Source organism: Astatotilapia calliptera, chromosome 19, assembly GCF_964374335.1.
Source record: "Astatotilapia calliptera chromosome 19, fAstCal68.1, whole genome shotgun sequence".
NCBI lineage: Eukaryota > Metazoa > Chordata > Actinopteri > Cichliformes > Cichlidae > Astatotilapia > Astatotilapia calliptera.
The window spans coordinates 7,693,944-7,713,144 of record NC_137440.1 but is presented as its reverse complement, the minus strand read 5'-3'; the positions used below and the strand labels follow the sequence as shown (position 1 = coordinate 7,713,144).

At 38.3% G+C, this 19,201-nt stretch overlaps 1 protein-coding gene across 3 annotated transcripts in view; it reads right to left on the bottom strand.

Moving 5' to 3' along the window:
* Positions 1 to 19,201, bottom strand: part of slc4a11 (solute carrier family 4 member 11) — a 101,584-nt gene that overhangs the window by 53,576 nt on the left and 28,807 nt on the right. The window contains exon 1 of one of the 3 annotated variants that reach the window (XM_026151299.2): positions 16,672 to 16,860. The exons of the other annotated variants lie outside the window; for them this stretch is intronic. Coding sequence (XP_026007084.1) covers positions 16,672 to 16,708 — 37 coding nt within the window. The 5' untranslated portion in view covers positions 16,709 to 16,860. Of the gene's footprint in view, positions 1 to 16,671; positions 16,861 to 19,201 lie in introns of those variants that run through there. 3 annotated transcript variants of the gene reach the window in all.

Here is a 19,201-nt window from a genome sequence, read left to right as displayed (position 1 = left end):
GGAAAAATAGCTTTACTTTGCTAGCGGCAGGCATTTAGTCTCTTAATGCGTGTTTTGTTCCAGCGTGGAATTATCAAAAATAGAGAGGGCATAGCCTAACATACGAAACAGGAAAAGGCCGCCGTGTAATCCCTGCATTTCAACAAAGTAACTGTATACTAAATACCACCTTTTTAAACAGTAACTGTGACAGAATACAGTTACTCATATTTTGTATTTTAAATACGTAACGCCGGCACATGTATTCCGTTACTCCCCAACACTGTCTATGCATTGTAGTAGTGCTTTACCTTGCATGCATGGATGCACCAACAAATTTGTTTTTAAATGTCTCTCCGAGCCCATGCAGTGATTACATACAGAAGTGTTTTAGTACTGTCTGAGGCCCTAAAGATCATGGATATTCAATACTGTTTTCAGACTCTTATTTAGAGGAAGTTATCTGAATTCCTGCACTCTTAATAATATTATGTAAAGCAGATGACAAAATTATTTCTTTGCAATTTTAAATTGTTGCATATTTCTCCAGCACCCACTCATCTTTACTTCTGAAAAACAGAAAGAATGATGTCTCTTTTCTATGTGAATTTTTAAAATAGGGAATTATTCAGTTAGACATAGGGGTAAAATGATTTGCACAGCCTTTTTTGTTGATTTATATTTTTATGCAGTGTCTGGCTTCGGTATATCTAACTCTAATATGATCAATGGCAGAAAACCCTGCAATATATTATAGTTGAAATTAGTAGCACTAAGGCCATCTACAACTAATCTATAAATTTGAATTATTTGTTATCATGAGCTAAAGACACACACATGTGCTGTCAGATGCAACTGATTTAGAGCCAGTGGTCCTTTAGGGACAGGTTTATTAGTCGTCATAAAGGTTATTTTATTGTCAAAGAACATGAAAGTGATATATTTAATTTGTGTCAACTCAGACCGATAAGTAAAGGTCACTGAAAAAAAAAGATGAAAAGATGCAGCAGGTTCATTCACTGCCCGATTCCATGTATGACTTCCTCATTTTGCACTTTCATAAACAACATTAGTTTCATAATCATGAAATGTCTAACGTGTGATGTCTTAAAAATAAAAATGCTAAATATATTTAGGGATATTTTAGAGACTGAGGCTGATCTGAAACCTAAACAGGCTCAATTCCCCCCCCCCCCCCCCTCCCAAACTGGTGGCGGCAGATGGCTGGTTGTGCCAGAGGTTTCTTCCTGTCAAAAAGGAGTAGTCCTTCCCACTGCCACTAAGTGGTTGCTCATAGGGGGTGGCCTGATTGTTGGGGACTTTACCCTGAAGTATAAAACACAGGTTGTTGTGATGTGGTGCAAAATGAATGAAACTAAACTGAACTGTATACCACTACAGAACAACAATACATAGTAAATTATTATATGTACACAACTTCTTACTATAATGATCATAGTTTATGTACATATGCACCCCGTCTCCTCCTTAAAAGGTGAGCCAACCTAAAAGAAACTTCGTCACACAAAGATTTATTATTTTCATTTAATCTTTTCTCTGCAAATGCAACGTTATGCTCTCCATTTCCGGGTCTTACGTGTCTCACATATGTTTGTTTAACAAATTCTGTATCCACGTAGAATTTTGTTCCCATCATCACTAAATACAGAATAAAGACTTTAAAAAAAGCAACACAGGCCTGGCTAGTATTATACAGGCACGAAGAAAAAAATGGAGGTGTCTGTATGTGTATTTGGTGGTTTGTAGTTCTATGGTACTGAGTGCCAGTCACTGACAAAATATAAGCTCTAGAACAACAATTATAGCATATGCGTCTTAACTTTGAGTTTTGTAGATCAAATGTTGATATTAACATGAAAATATTCCATCTTTCCAAAAATTACATTACTTATGAAAATGAATAATAAAACTACTCTATATGATGAGAAGGTATGTCAAGATAAAATTAAGCATGTAGCTGGTGAAAAAGTGCTGTTTGTTTTGTAGTTGAGAGTGAAAAGAGTAAAGACAGTTTCATTTCACCAAAAAGGTAGAGAGTATAACAAGACACCAAAGACCTTCCTAGAAAATACCACAGCAGATACAAACAGCAAGAACTGTTCTGAACAAGTGTAGATTTGTGAGGACAATGTAGAAAAACATGTCTAACTGATAACCTTGATAAGTCTGAAACAAATGCATCGGTGCTCAGCACACTAAGATCAGTTAACAAACAAGGCATTCGTGGGTTAATACATCCCACTCCTGACCGAGAAGCAAAACAAGGGTCGGCGGTGATATATCAGAAGAAATTCTGAAATGCTTGCTGGGTGATAGGAGACAGTTTTGCAGAGTGACAAAACAAAACAGGAACTGTTTGGCCACATGGATCACTGGTTTGTCTAGCATAAGAATAGCCTGGAGCAGCCTTCTTAGGCTGCAGATTTCGATCCCAAAGAACATCTTTGGTGGGATTTAAGGAGAGCATTTGCAGCACGGAAGCCATCAACTTCAATAAGATGGAAGCTTTTGGAAGGGAACAAAAGGCAAAGACTTCACAAGAGAGACGTCTGAAGCTTGTCTTACCAAAAAACGCTCATTAGAGGTCAATCAAGGTCTATGGAGGTAAAAAGGAGCTTCAGGAGTGCTGAGGTTGGGAGCTGAATACTAGTGCATGGGGCGTTTTTATTTATTTATTTTAACTTAAACTCAAAATGTCAGCTTATGTTATTAAAATTGCTGTTGCATGAATACATATTACGTCTCCATTTACTGAGACTTCATGCATATTTGTCTATACACATCAACATGATACATATTAAGGTGAGAGGATTTGAATACTATTGCCTCTGCATAGTGTATATAGAGATCCGGAACATAACATGAATGCATGTTTTTGTTTTGCAAGTTTATCTTTTCATCAAAGCATCAAAACTGTTACCAGAACACAAAAATGCACAGAAACAGACCTAATTTCCACAAGCCCAAACTGCTGTTTTAAATACTATTTTCAGTATGGCCACATTTATAATTAGTGTTAGTGTGCATTAAATATATACAAACAGTGCTTAAACAGAAGTGACTTTCAAAACCACTCTCACAGGAAGAGAAACATTAAAAAAAAAAATAAAAAAAAAAATGCCTGATAACATTCTTCAGAAATCAGGAAGCTGTCGACTTGCAAGCAGGAAGTCAGATCTGGTTAGCACAGTATCACACATACGCCTCATCACTTTCATTGATCTGCTGCATGTGCATTTGTTTGTGTATGCGAGTGTCTTGTTTAGAGTCAGTGCTTTCATCATTGCCCAGCATACACATGAGGGAAATATCTGTCAGTCAGCTGAGTTTACATGTCACAAACCCACAAGCAAGGCAACATCTGCTCTGCTTGACACTCGATATAACGTCTTATATGTCAAATGACAAGCTCTCTCTCTCTGATAAACCAAGACCTTGGACTGATACTAGCTATCTAAAAAAAAAAAAAAAAGGGTAGAAAAAAAAGGGTAGAAAAAAAAGATGGCAGGCAGCTGCTTGTTGCCTTTGCGATTGTGGGTTAGCATCAGATTGAGGACGACTGACAAAGTAACAGCTGTCTGACAGAGACAGACAGAGGGGGTTTCAGCAGGGAAATTTTTTTTACTTGCGATCCTCTTATGATTTTTATCACCAGAACAACAAATATCCCTGTGGGTTTTAAATCAAAACACCAGCCGACCTTTACTACTTCTTTGAATTCTCTTTTTTGATCTGGTTTTTAAAGAGAAAAAAGTGAAAGGAACGTAACTTCCCACCATTCTTTCCAGGACAAAAAATTTCTTAAGGTAAATTCACGAGATGACTTTATAATTTCCATGTTCTAAGATGAACCCCTGTGGCTATATGCATGTGCACACAGTTAGTAAGATCTACCACTTCTCTTATCAAGTCACAGAGCACCATTGCAGCTGAAAACTGCGGGAAACCCAGCTCTTCCCTACCAGGCATGACAAACTCACAGAGAGAACAAAGCTTGTTTCAGTAAACAAAGCCTACTGAGAATTCTCCAAGAAGAGCTGCAAATGCTCTTTGCTCAAAAAACAATTGGGCAAGAAAAATATTGCAACTATATGCTATAGGTTTACAATTTCCTGGGTGGTTGGTGTGCAAACCAAAGCAAAGGAAGAAGAAGAAAAAAAACCCTGAGGGAACAGGTTTGTGTAATTTCTTTTCTTTTTTTCCCTTTAACCCGAGTCACAAGTGCCATCCTACTGAAGTATGACACAATCTAAAAGAGGCTAAAGCAGGATGAATATATTGTTAGTAAGAAAAGTATCAGCAGGTGAAGTCGGGTGGAGCTTAAATAATGCCCATTACCATTAATCCCCTTTTAAAAGAAGCACCAGCAGCAGGACAAATACTAATATGAAGCAATCCCCAAAGCTTGAAAAGTTGAATTAACATTTCATGAGAGATAAGTTCAAGTCTGCAATTTTACATAACATCATTACCGCTTCACATTTACTTTGTTCCATTTATACTCACTCAATTCATGCCCCAACTGTTTTAGTTCACTCATATTTCATTATATTTACATGTGCACAATAGTGACATACTGAGGAGGCAACAGGCTGGCTACTCAATGTCAGAAATACATTATTTCTCTAGCAGGGAGAAGGTAGGCAGTGCACCACTAAAAGGAAGGAGATACAAACACATCTTAAGATGCCTCCATATGTTGGCTACAGGTATTTAATCAACTGCAAGGGACTGATGCATTCTCCGCACAGTTGTGCATGACTTTATAGGTAAGGATCACTCGTTATTCTAATCTGGTACAGATGCAGCCTTTATTTCTGTCTTGATGTGAATTCAAAATGCTTCAAGACAAGAGGAAGTCAACTTATACGACCCTTTATGTGTCTATAAACTGAGGCAACCCTTTTGTCCATATAAACTGAGCTAACATTCCTCTACATGTAGGTTGATATATTGTACAGCTGTGTGCTGCAGGTACATGCAAAACAAATGCCAGAACCCCCAGGAGGGACAACCCTGGAATTTACAGGAGAGGTGAGGCTGAAAGTCTTAAGTGAAGAGGGCAAGAGATTAAAAGGAGCTCCTGCTGCGTTAATATGGGAATCTACGAGGTCTGGGCCAGCACAGGAGAGGAGGCCGGGCCTTTTGTTGGCTAATTGTGCCCACAGGCTCTTCTGGCAACCGTCCACTGGATCTGTGGTCGCTGAGAGAGCCCAGGCAGAGAGGGAATTCCTCCCGACGCTCTGCTCCGGGCAAACAAGCTTGATCATATACACATTTTAAACAACATGCCAACATTTAGCCTCTCTGTTTTTAAATTTTGCAACAAATTAAATAAAACTTAAGCCAGCAGACTTTTTACACACACACACATTGTAAATGATAATTTCCTGTATATGCTGGCATTTTGCTTTCCAAGAGAAGTGGTGGCATGCAGGTAAGAAAGCACAATGATGCATTTTGTATTTTTAAACCATACTGGAAGCATAAACTTTGATGCATCTCTTTATTTCATTAAGGTGAAGTTCATTTTCAATATGAGACTTTTATTTTAGTAACACAGGGAACAGTTTCATGACATTCTTTGAAATTTCACTTATGAACTTTCTCAATCTACTCTTCTACAACTCCCATATGTTTCTTATATAGACTATAGATGACCCCATTGAAACAAAGGGCTGAAAGCAGTCAGTCAACTTTGCATATGGCAGAGCCTAAGAGTACAGCACTAGTGTGCTCATTCAAACACCATCATTCTATTTCAAATGGTGGTCTTTGACAGCAAACTGCAGTTTCAGTGGCTATATTAGAAATGCGAGAAGCCACCGCAGCATTCTACAAGGAGTATAAGCGGCTGCAGTAAACAGAGCCATTTAAGACAACTACAAGGCATAGAGAAGATTCAAACCAAATGTCATTTGTGTGACGTAATATGTGAAGAAACATGATTTGGCTTGATAATTAAACTCATCGCAACTTTACAAGGTCACAGTCAAGTTCAATCCCAGCTCCATCAGGACAGGTCCTCTCTGGTCTCTCACCAGATTCACACACTCACACTGTGAGTGCAATATTCCACTCAGCTGTCAGCTTCACTCGTCAACAAAAGCCTTCATGCAGTTTTCCCACGCAGGAGCCACAAACCGAGTCAATAAAATCTTTCCAGAGGGAACGCATTTACTGTATATGTAAGGTTGCAATTTTCAATGAATTTTCAAAATCTGAATATTTATCCCGGTGGGGGATAAATAGTTGGAGCTTCTACAGTTTAAGGTTTTCTGTGTTATATTAAAACGTATTACCAGTAATACAACACAAAAAAAATGTAAGGATCTAAGTCAATCTTTAGACTGAATGTCACCACATATATATTATGGAGGAGATTTCATAATTACGTGTTTACCAGTACTGATTCAGCAAGCTTCTACTGCACAGCTGTCCAGGTGGTATCCTGGATAAATCACATTATTTGATGTTTTTGTCCAATGGACCTTGAAATACAATGAGTTACATCAGAAGAAAAAAAATCTATTTTTTCTTTTGGTTTCCTTGAAAGAGATTGGTAGAAATCTCGTTATTCAAACTGAAGGATATAATGGTCTTCATGTTTCCATCAAGCTCTCTCTGTTGTGTTTCACCAAGTCATGCTGCTCTAAATAAATAAATAAATAAATAAATAAATAGATTCAAAGGCATTTCAGTTGCTACACTGACAAGTGATCGAGAAAAAAAAAAAAAAAATCACAACTATCACATTTAAGTTTGAAGACTTCTTTCTGTATCTTCTTGCAGCTTTAGATCCAGATTTCTTCACATCAAGTTATACTTTTCTAAATAGCTGCAGACAGCTGTGTCCTCAGGCTCTTGTCTGACGTTGATGATGTCACAACAGACCCTTGACTGCGAGGCTCGCTACGGCCAAGCTGTCTGGCAAGCAGGTGGACTGTGGCTGTGTTGATGCTGGACAGCAGTGTGCGTGGGTGCACTCAGCCATATGCTCTTGATGTGTGTGTGTCTTTATATGTATCTGTTTCAGCACCTTTTCACATTAATAAATTAACATCTATAAATTGTCTTTTTGCTTTGGGGAATCTACAGGTGTTTTCATTTTGTGTATGTGTGTGTATAAGTGACTCGCCTTGAGTACCATTTGTTCACATGTAAATTTAGCAAAAGAATATGTTGAAAGCAGAGTTACTTGAACTCTGAACTCTCTGCCCCCCTCTCACGGACAATAACCATATCCAACTTCTTAATAGCAATGAACCGGTCTGCATTGGTGCATCATATCTTTATTCTCTTCCCCCTCCTGCCCCCCCCCCTCTTTCTTAAATAGATAACTATCATATCTGATATCATATCTCACAGTACAATAATATTGAATGGGTTGCATTGTTGTATTTTGTCATGTTTCTCAGGTCTTTGTCTGAATTTCTACGAACATTATTGCTAAGGATTGTCTTATTGCATTGGAGTCACACTGGGTTAAATATGTACACTTGGGTTTTAAGGGGTATTTATTATTTTCTTCTTTTTTTTGGGTTGTATGGAAGCCCCAAACGCAATTTCATTGTTCTTGACAATGACAATAAATAAATAAATACTAAAATACTACTTCAGGCTGATTTGCAGCAAAACAAAATGTTCAAGAAACATTTCCTGTGTTTAGAAATAAAGAAAATAACCTGACGAAGCTAGCAACAACAAAATACAATTTTGCAAATGAAAACTCAATTAAATTTATTTTTAATAATCAGTAGTAGTAATTGAGTTTATACACACACACACACACACACACACACACACACACACACACACACACACACACACACACACACACACACACACACACACACACACACACACTGAATATTTAACTCTTGGTGTAAGGTCTGTGGACCGAAAAGCTGTGTAGTAATCCTCTGGTCTTTTCACCAGAGAGGGATTGATGGTTACAGTGAGCTGGCTGGTGTGGGTTCACGTACTCTGCGGCGTGGCAGAACAAGACATCGTGACTGAGGTTAGGCACAGGAAGAATCTACAGTCTAACCCTCTCCACCATTTCATCATTATTTCACCTCGTTTCCTCTTTCTGTCCATCCACCATTTGTTGCTACATCTCATTTTCCATTTTCACATCTTTCTCTCTTCCTTTTCTTTCTTCTCTGCATTTTCACCTGATTTCCTGGTATAGGATTAAGCTCAGGTGCTGAAGCACAGACACCCTGTGTGTGTTTATAGGAAGCCAGGCAGTGAATGAGCAAGTTAGTGACTGAGGATGTAATTCCAATATATAAACAAACACACACACACCAGCCAACCACTCGCTACAGAAATTGGCTGCCTCGATTTTCATAGAAGGGGGGAATGAGAAAAAAAAAAAAAAAAAAAAAAGGCCAGTGCTCGGGGATTCCTGCTAATTGCTTGCACATTCCCTTCTTCCTCTGGCTCGATTAAAGCCAGGCCACCATCTCCCTTTCAAGTCTGCTGTTCTCCACACAGCCATGTAGGCTGCTCAAGCCTGCCCACTATCCGACAGCATATCTCATTGCCTTTCATTTGTGGTGTTCCCCCACGGAACTACTCTGACAGTTTCAGACTTAATCAACGTGAAGCAGCAAAAGAGAAAAAAAGTCCATTACATTATATATGCAACATGCTTTAAGTTTACTTGCATCAAGTCTCTTCATGTTTACACAGTATTGTGTGAAATATTATTATATTTAGGATTTTTTACCTACAATTAACATACACTTAGCATTTTAGTGGGTAAAGTGTAAAATTGAATGGCTGTTTTAATTAAATAAGCCTTTAAAGCTGTCCGTTCACCCCCCCGGTGAGAATCAAACCACTAACCTGAGCAGTGTCAGTGGCCTGCCCTGCTCTGCTCACTAGCTGTCTCTTTGCTTAGCTCAATTGCATCCTGCAACACATTGACAGAATTTAAATTATGCAACCTTGGATCTGCATTGTTCTCCTCAATATTTTTTATGCCATTACTCACTTCTAGCCATCTCGTTTAATCCTCCATCTGACACTCACTGTAGATTGGGTTTGTGTAGTCCTCTGTACGTTTTATTTCTTTAGCTTTCTTCATTGCAATGCTGTGAGACCTTTTGCTCTTCTCATTTACTTGTTATGCTTCTATACGTCTCTGAACAGGTGCTTGCCATTAAGTAACTGTCCAAGTTTACTTACAGTTTAGGCAGATCCAGCTTTCTAGATACTATATGTGCAAAAATAACGACGCAATTTTGGTGCTGCAGCACCCGGCCTTTATGACTTATACGGTTGCATGCGGCAAGGACAAAAAGGACATTAGACACAGGGTGAAGGAAGTGTGCAAAAGAATTCCAAGTGTAATCTCTGCATTTAACAGCTGTATGCAAACAGCAGCATGGCACAACTAACCTCAGCATGAACAGGAAGGAGGAAACTATCTGCAGTGCTCATCGTGACGCAACCTATTTCTGCAGTTCTCTATACATCCTGTCTCAGCTGTGTGGGTCATACATGACAGGACATGCGCTTGTGTGTGTGCACATGTATGGGTATCATTCAAATTATAATACAGTGAAAATAAACATTCAATCTAGCTTCCATGCAAGCCTACAATACAGCTTTGCGTATATAATGCTACTTTTTAGCATGCTGATGTTTTTGCTCACTCACATCAAAAGGGAAGGTTTATAATCAATGTTCAGGAATTCATCAACATGGGTATCTTTAGTAATTATTCCAAGATGTCTTTGTTGGAGAAGGGGTGTACATATCAAGAGGAGGGGAGGTGCAGTATAGCAGCATTTCTACAAGTTGATTCAGTTTTGTTTGCTGGTTTTAAATGAAATTCACTGCAAAGGAGAAAATACCCTGCACAGTACAAGCTGTTCTGTGCTGCGGAGCCTGTGCCGTCTTGGTTGAATATACAAAAGTGATAATAAATGGGAACTGAAATAAATGCCTCGGCCGTGCTCAGTACTGCTTCCTGTGTTTATAACCTGAAAATATCTCTGCATATGCAGAATGTGCAGGCAGCGGTACCAGAAGGGTTTGTTCCCGAAGTCATACTGTTATTACTCATACTATTATTAGTTGTAACAGTACGAGTAGTGTTAACTAATCATGTTTGACTACATGCAGGGAAATGAAAAATGAAAAAAAGCTTTGGCCAGAATGTTGTTGCATTTTGCTAGCGTGTATCTGCATTCTTGCCCGACTCTAAACAAAGACCAGCACTTGGGACAAGAGGTCTTGGCCTGGATATCGATTATCTGTTAGTCTGAAAACTGCTAGATTGTCTGTGTTATGACATGTGGACTAATCCTCTGTTTTCCGTGTATGTGTGTACAGTCTGAAGACTGTCAGCACCAACACCAAAGATGGGAGGAGACTGCCAGTTCTGTTTTTTCTATTTTCGAAATTAAAAAAAAAAAAAGAAACGGCTCTATACAAATATGTGGGAGATGATGGCAGCTGACAACTGGCTCCGAGTTAAAAGCATCTATTGTGTTTTGAATGAGATTAAGTCATGCCCTCTGTGTTAAAAGTGGATCAAATCTGCACTAAAGAGCCGTTAATATCATCTTTGACTTTCACTCTCTGAAAGCCACTTATACATCATCATGAATCCAAACATACAATCTTCTACTAAAAACAAAGAATACTTGAGTAGAGAAACAAGGGCTTTACATCCATTTTTGAGAATAAAATGAGACTTCCCCATAATTGCCAACGCCTGCGAGACTTCCCGCCTTTATAATCAGGGTTAAAAATATCTCCAAATGGTATAAGTAGATTCAGCTTCACTTGATATGCAGCACACTAGTATTTACACCCATTTTTATCTGAACATTGAAAAAACTCTTTAGAGATCTTTTTCATACTTCCACATCTGGGCTGCTATAAAGCAGTGAGGACATGTGAAATTAAAAGATCTGCAATCGTAACATGAAAAATACCATGTTGGGACTACAGGGCTTTTTTGTACAGTGCTAATGAAGCTAATAGACACAGCTGCCTAAATAGCTTGTAAATACCACATTAAGGTCCTCCCTAATGTGGAATTTACAAGCTAGCAGACTAGATTTAGTTCATGTAGCATGTTGTGCCTACTATTAAAAAAAACATAACGAAATTCAAAGCTTCAAAGTATCAGTCAAAAATCTCAATTTGACTCAGATTCTTTATATGTGATATATTTATTTATATATATTTGAAAAATGATAGTAAATGATCATATCTTATCATATCTGACTGCTTATATTTTGATTTGTGGAGGTGAGGGCTGGACTAATAGACTAGATTTTGTTAACAAGCATAGTAAGGTTGCTTTATTCACTACTGTTTGGCTCGACGCTTTTAAGATATATACGAGTACTTGAGTGTTTTATTTGTCCTTTTCATGTCTCGTAATCCAATTTAGTGAACTGATGTTTGGCTAACGACATCACTAAAGTGAGTAATTTAATTTAGATGTTAAAAGGAATGCAACAGAGCTTGTGTTAAAGTATCAATATGTTCTGCTCCTTAGACCTTAAGTCCACATTTGAAAATATACGTCCTATAACTTAGCTTAGTCCTGACCTTAAAGGACAAAATTCAAAGAAGGCTATCAGAGGGTTTTGCTACATACAGTAGGGCTGCACGATTTTGCATAAAATGAGAATCACGATTTTTTTGGCTTAGAATTGAGATCACGATTCTCTCACGATTTTCTTTTCCAGTATAAATATTTATTGCACTTATTAACTGCACATCAACTTCGTAACAGTTGAGACTGAACAATAAATAAACAAAAACAACAAATGTCTCACATTTTGTCGTTGCCACAAAATGTTGTACTGCTTGAAATTCCGTCTCCACCGTTGCTCGACGCTGCGTGTATAGAGCAGGTAGTGCAACAATAGAAAAATAGTTGTGGGACAGCACTGTGTAGCGTTTGTCTAGGGTGTTGATCATTTTCCTAAATCCCTCGTTTTGCACAGTGTTGCTGGGAGCCATATCTTTGGTCAGGTGATAAGTGATAGCCTCCGTAATTTCTTTGTGCCTGCGGGAGTTCGACGGGTATAGGGAAGCGCTGTATAAGGTTCCCGTTATTGATGTTTGGGTGGTTGATCAGGACGGATTTTCTCCTGTCACTCCCTCCTCATCCCTGACGTGTTCTCCGTTGTTTTTTTCCCTGCTAATTTTAGCATCATACGGCACAGCTTCTGTATCACGTGGTATAAGGCTCTGCCCTTGTCATTTGTTGAGCAGGAAGAGTGAGTGCTTGTTTTCATGCAGATTACGTCCCGGATCAAAATGCGGTACAATCGTCGTCGTCTTTAAATCGTTGTCATTTGGAAATGAGATCGCACGTAAGTATGAATCGAGATCGCGATTTTCTAACGATTAATCGTGCAGCTCTAACATATAGTATAGCAAAATTAATTAAAAGAAAAGAAAAAACAACAACAAAAGAAGAATTTGGTCGGTTGCTGTTAAACACTTCCACAAAGGCAAGTCAAGGTAAAATTACATCATCAGTGTTGCCTCACTGTTAAAAAATTATTGCAAGCTAGACCATTGGTCTTGTTGGTGGATACCACTAAATTCTTTTTTGTTTCTTTCTTTTTTGCCTTTTTTAAACCACAAGATCTAGTTTAAATAGGTATTTAGTATTTAATTTAATACCCATTATGCTGTAGAAAATGTAATGGCCAAGAGGTGTGAGGTGCACCTGATTAATTTGAAAACGCAGTAAGGTGCTAGGCCACACCTGGTACCACATCTCATTTTGTAATGTTGGTCTGAAAATAGCAAGCTTTGTTAAAAAAATAAAGAATAAAAAAATTAAAAAATTAAAAAAAAATCTCACAAAAGCCACACAGATTAAAATTGCAGGAAAATATAAAATCTGCAATACGGATTTTAAAGTCATTCATTTTTCCCTGATTGTTTCCCAACTGCAAAAATATCCATTATAGCATTTTCTAATCTCAATCTAAGTATAGTAAATGTCAGCAGTGAAGTTCTCTTAGCTTTCTTAATACTACTTTTAATGGCAAACAGTTTTTTAGCTTTCTATTTTCCAGTTATATATTATTTCCATTTCATTTTGATTTTTGTTTTTAATATTTAGCTTTTATTAGTCTTTGAAATTACAAAGATTGTAAGGTAATTTGTCAAGGACAAAGATTAAGAAATGACAATCGATATTAGAATACAACACCTGAAGACAGCTGACCAACAGTGATGTATATATTTTAGTATAAATAAAAAAATATCATCTTCTTCCCCCAAAAATGCACACCTACCCATTGTACAATTCTGCAAACGTGCCTGCATATTTTATGGAATTTAACATGCATGTAAAAGGAGTGCATATACGTGTGTGTGTGTGTGTGTGTGTGTGTGTGTGTGTGTGTGTGTGTGTGTGTGTGTGTGTGTGTGTAAACTAACAAATGTATGTAGATGCATGTAGATAAGATGAATTGTATATATAATTATGTGGAGTGCGTGAACATGTGAACATTATCTGACATAACTGGTATGTGAGTGTACTTTAGTGTGTGCAAATACACAGAGCGTGCGTGAATTTTCAAACGATGCCTATGTGTGACAGCGCTGCATGTGTGGCTGTCTTGTCGTGTCTTGCAAGGACGTGTTTTTGTGACATTTCAGTGCTTGTGCGTATTAGTATTTGTATGTGTGGTACTGTATAATAATTTGTATGTGTGTGTGTCAATGTGTGTTTCTCCTCTGCCCAGATGGCTGTGCTCAGAGGCTGGAGCTTCTGAGATCTGTTGCCAGCGGTGAATACTGATCAGAGATCACTGTCACATCTACAGCACAAACACGCACGCATGCACACAGGAACACGTCATCCATCTTCTTCCCCACACACCTCCACTTCCACATGGTCGAACTACTAATTCACACATCCACTGTGTGTCCTCCATGCTGATATCTTCTGGCACTGCAGGTCACGGATGCAACACTGATTATCTGACTCTGTCCCACCTGAAGATCGACACGCTACCAGCATGACTCGAGGTTGAGTTTTAAGTCACGGTTATTTGTGTTAAAATGAACTGTTTAAAAACACAGCAGACATGAGCATTTCCCTGTGAAGGCTGGACTTACAGGTCTTAATAATTTGTTTTGCAAATCAACTGCAATGTTTTTATTCATTCATAACAAGTCACATATTAATGATGTACTTAATTTATCCTAATGCAAATATGCTGAGCTTCTGTTCTAAATTACGCCAACGTATTTTAAGCTTGCGCTGGCTGAAATGATGCTTGTAATTTACTAATAAAAACATTTATTTCGTATTCCAAAAGTCACATAAGAAACAAAGAGGATGATTTTGAATGGAACTTGCATACTGCATGCATATTGCTTTTGCTTGAAGAGTAGCATGTTGGGTTGTCTCAACCACTGTATTGGTCATGGACCAAATTATTAACTGAAAAAAGTCTACAGAATACCTTTTAATAAAAATACTTTTCAACTGCTGTTCTTTTTGTTTAAATCAAAGTATTCCTGCACAAATTAAAAAAAACAACAACTATAATACATTTCAATTTATATCACCATCATATCCGTCATCACTGCACCATTCTGCATGCTGTTAGACTGCACTCCTACAAGCTGCAGGAATTTGCTAGCGTGTGATGAACAGGGAACAAAAACCAGTGAGGTTAAACTATGCCTCAGTATTGAAACCCACTGCAATATGTCCACACTGTGCAATTAGATTTGGACGTTCTGTGGTAATTTACTACTCCATAAAGTAAAAATTAATTTCTGAACTCTTTTATATAACCGTTTTTTTTTTTTTCTTTCAACTGTCAGCAGTTTGCCACTGATAATGACACAATTTGGGTGCTTACCCCAAACTACGCAGCAATAGAGCTTTGTTAATGCTCACATAAGACAAAAGCAATATAAAGGTCTGCAGTCAGCTTCAGACGAACATTATTTTGGACTCCATGTTCCTGTTAAGTATGCTGAGTTTTGCTGCATGGAACAGCTTGCTCTGCTTTATTCAAAAATACAGAGGGCAGTAAAGTGAGTGTTGAAAGCAAGAAAGAAAAATCCTCTGGAAAGGTAATTGTCGAGTCACCAGTGGAGCTAAATATCTGCTGTCAGATTTCTGAACATGTACCTTTTTGACAGCATTTTTGATTCCTGACAGAGATCAATAATGCTACCAAATTTTTTATAAATGTACAGTTATGTTTAGAGAGGTTTTGTTTTATTAAAATCTGCTGTTAAAGCCAAGGTTACATTACACAACACACAAACACAAAAGTAATTTCCGATAAGCCATTACTATAGCAGACTTTCTCCTATTAATACCCGCAATTTTTAAAAACCTCTCCCTCTCCCTAGTAAGAAATCTTTTGAATACCTTTATGTTCACACCACCAAATTGTTCTGCTGTAAGAATCAAATCTGCCCTCTCTGCCTGTAATCAGCTAATGCAAATTATTTTTTAGAGGACAAGCCACAGCAGTGTCCATCACACCCCAGCACATACTCAGGGATGTAGTTAGTGTGCAAAAAGCATGTTCACTCGTGTACGCACAAACACATATGTAGACACAAAACACATCTGAACTGTGAAAAACACAAAAATGAGCGCCCCCCCCCCCCAAAAAAACAAAAAAAACAAACAAAAACAACAGCTATATAAATGCATTCTTACAAAATACTGTAGACTACAAACAAAAACACACTGATATACACGCTAACACACAGATTCCCACACTTGTATTATCCTCAAAACATCCTATTCTCTCTCTCTCTAACACACACACACACACACACACACACACAGCATCCTGCTCCGTCTTCCCAGACAAAATGAAAGTGAAGCGGCAGCCGCATCACACCTCCAAATGGGCTATGGACTCTCAGAGGACTTTCAGTGAGGAGAGAACTCGCTGCTCTCCTGTGGCTGTCACCAACACTAATCTGTCATTCTTTATCTCACACACATAAACACACGTTTCAAGAGGCAAAAAAGAGAAAGAAAAACACATGCAGGCACTACACATGGATCCATGCACACACGCACACATGAATGCAAATGCACACAGTCTTACATTCATGAGCCGCACCAGTGCAACACTGAGAAAGTGCATTGTGATCCCAGGTTTCCTCTGCATGCCTTCTGTACATGCTCGACAGGTACACTGGCTTTCTATGGGTGGGTTTGCAATGCGATTGTTTCTCAAGGTTCAGTTCCTTAACTGATAATATACGACACAGGAACCTCTTGTGCCGCATACCAGACATAAACAAGTACAAGACAGAAAACCCCCCACAAATGCATACCAATACAAAAAGGCAAAAAAACCAAAAAAAAACAACATCTGCGATCTGTCTTCCAAAACCCCTCCTCCCCTCAGAAGAAAATAAAAAATTAGATTTCTGTCACAAGTGGAACATTGCCACATTCCTAAGTACACAGAAAGGGCAAACACGAAAACAAGTATGTACAGTAGAGCACATGCACAAAAACATCTGCCATCCCTCAGAGCAGAGGTGGAAGTGGGCTGCACATGTTTTGCACAAGGGGTTCTCAGGTTTCACTAGGTAGGGAACCCCAAGGTTCTCCCAGTGAACGATGTGTCGTGCACAGCTGAGAAGCAGCTTTCGGAGCTTTGATCCACTTACCCGAAGGCACAAAATGAAGAACTTTGTTGGTCTCCATAGCTGAGCAAGTGGTGGCGAATGCACACTTCCTCTCTCCAACCGCCCCCCCTCCCCCCAAGTCAACCCATCATGGTTGTGTTATCCTGTGCTGATGAGTGTGAGATCACCTCTGCTCCCTTGCTCTGCTCTGTTTCTGACTGCCTCTCAGACACATGCAGTGACTCAGCCCCACTCTGCCTGCCTACTCACTCACTTGTCTGGGTCCTAGTGCCTTCCCCTTTACTCCTTTACTGCTTTACACCAGGCCCACCAGTCAGCGGCGTATGGCAGGGCATCATGCTGCAAGGCAAACCCAACATCAGGACACACCTCCTCAGCACAGTTCTCTTAACAATAACACAATAACAAATGGCTGACAAGCCATCTTGTCAGCCATTTGTCCCTACACTTTCACAGAGCTTAAAATTCCCAAACTAGTTTCATAATGAATGTGAGATATTGCTTCACACTGACGTATGCATGTTCACTCACAGTGGCTGGTGTTATTAAACCAACAGTGGAACAGTGATGCAACAAAACCATCATGCATTTTTGCTGTGTGATCATTTTGATAAGCCAGTATTAAAGCTTGCTGCTATATTTGATTTCCTCAGTTTTCACTAACAATAAAGTATATTAAAATCAACTATAGCTATACAGACACTAGTATCTATGGGGAATGACTGTATTTGCCCAGCAGAACACACATTTATAAATCTCTCTTTCAACATGCTAAAACCGCTTTTTGCCAGTTTCAGTTTTTCTTCCAAGACATAATTAAAAGCATATAGAAACAACAATACAATTTAACTTTTCCCCCCCAATGCGAAATATTATTTTCATAAGTACAACTGTAATTACAGGATCTTCTCTTACTAAAACACCTGAAAATAAAGTGCTCTGCTACTGGAAAGAGGTACAAATAAATGAAAAATAAATCAAAATGATTTGCATTTCCAATACTTTTAGACCATGTCTTTAACCTCAGTCTTTTTTATAAGATTATAGTTTTATGATCTGGTAAAATATTCTGTTCTGTTGTTGATATTTTTTATTTTGTGATTGGTCACATAGTGTTTAACGCATTAGCTGATGCTAGTGTAAGTAAAGCCAGGTAAGGAAAAGGTATCCTGGTCATTCTGAACCTGACTGCCGCAACTAAAAAAAAAAAAAAAAAAACATATGTAAAGACAGCCTTTTAAAGGTCAAGCTGAGTTCTAACTAATAATTTGTATATATTTTCCATGTTTTGAAACAAAATACTATTCAGACATCATATTTATATATCTTCTATTTGTGTTTTCATTTACTAATATCAGCTTGCAAAGCTGAATGCATATTACGATTTTTAACATATCTGATCACATGCAAATGTACTGAGGTAGTTACAAAAATAATGAAAATACATTAAAAAAAAAAAAATCACCATACAGATTTGCAAATGATTCTCTTTATTTGTTTAAACTGTATCCCTTAAAGTTTTTACTTCATTAACAGTTGGGCTTTATGAAAGAAATGGATGCATGTCATGCCCATCTCTCTCTTTGCATGTTTTCAATAAGTAGCTGCACTGTGTTTTAGCATTTTCTTCTATAGTTGACAATCTCAGTTGCTACCCTGATCACATTTGACTCACAATTAATTTTGCCTTGGTATGAAAGAAACATGATGGCACAGATGTGACGATGTTGGGAGTCAGAAGAAGAAAGCAATTGTGATAAAACAACTGAAGAACAAAAACTAGGTGCTTGTGGCTAGATAAAAAGACAGAGCCTGGGACCAGATTTGTGTTCACACCTCTTCATTCAGCAGCCGTCATCTTTGTCCAGAAAACAAGCTCCTGCTAAGAGTATGTGACCTTTCAGATCCCTGTTCAGCTGTAAATACTATAATGCAAAAACTAAAAATATGCTAATTTAATCAAGTTTTTTTATTTAAAGAACACAAACTGAAGACGTGCTTGCACATTTGGGTTCAATTTAAAAGGCAATCAACCAAGCTCATTCCTTTCTTTTTATGAGTTGTTTTCACTCATGAGATTGTCCTCACAAGTTGCATACAGCTGATCTTGCAAGATAAAATCCTACGACTTACAAAAAAACCCAACCAAACAAAAAAAACTAAACATACATTGATTTCGATGAGGCTGCTGCCTCGGTTAAGTACAGCCTCCAAGAGACAGGACAACTTCTTGCTCATAGGACTCAAGCTAAAGTCACAGTGAAACAAATAAGGGCTATCGATAATCACATGGACCCACATAGCAAAATTGGTATGGCCCGGATCTGGCCCACACAATGTGCTTACACATGGCCTACATACTGCAAAGAATGACGGCCCTTTGGTGGCCCAGATCTGGTTTGCTAGATGTGGCCCACACATGGGCGAGCACAAGGCCAGTTGCAGGCACTGGTGGTCCTGTGCTGGCCCATGTGTGGATTACCTCTGCTAAACCTACCTTAATCAAACCATGTATTAACAACATGTGGCAGAACATGCAAAAGTTTTATAG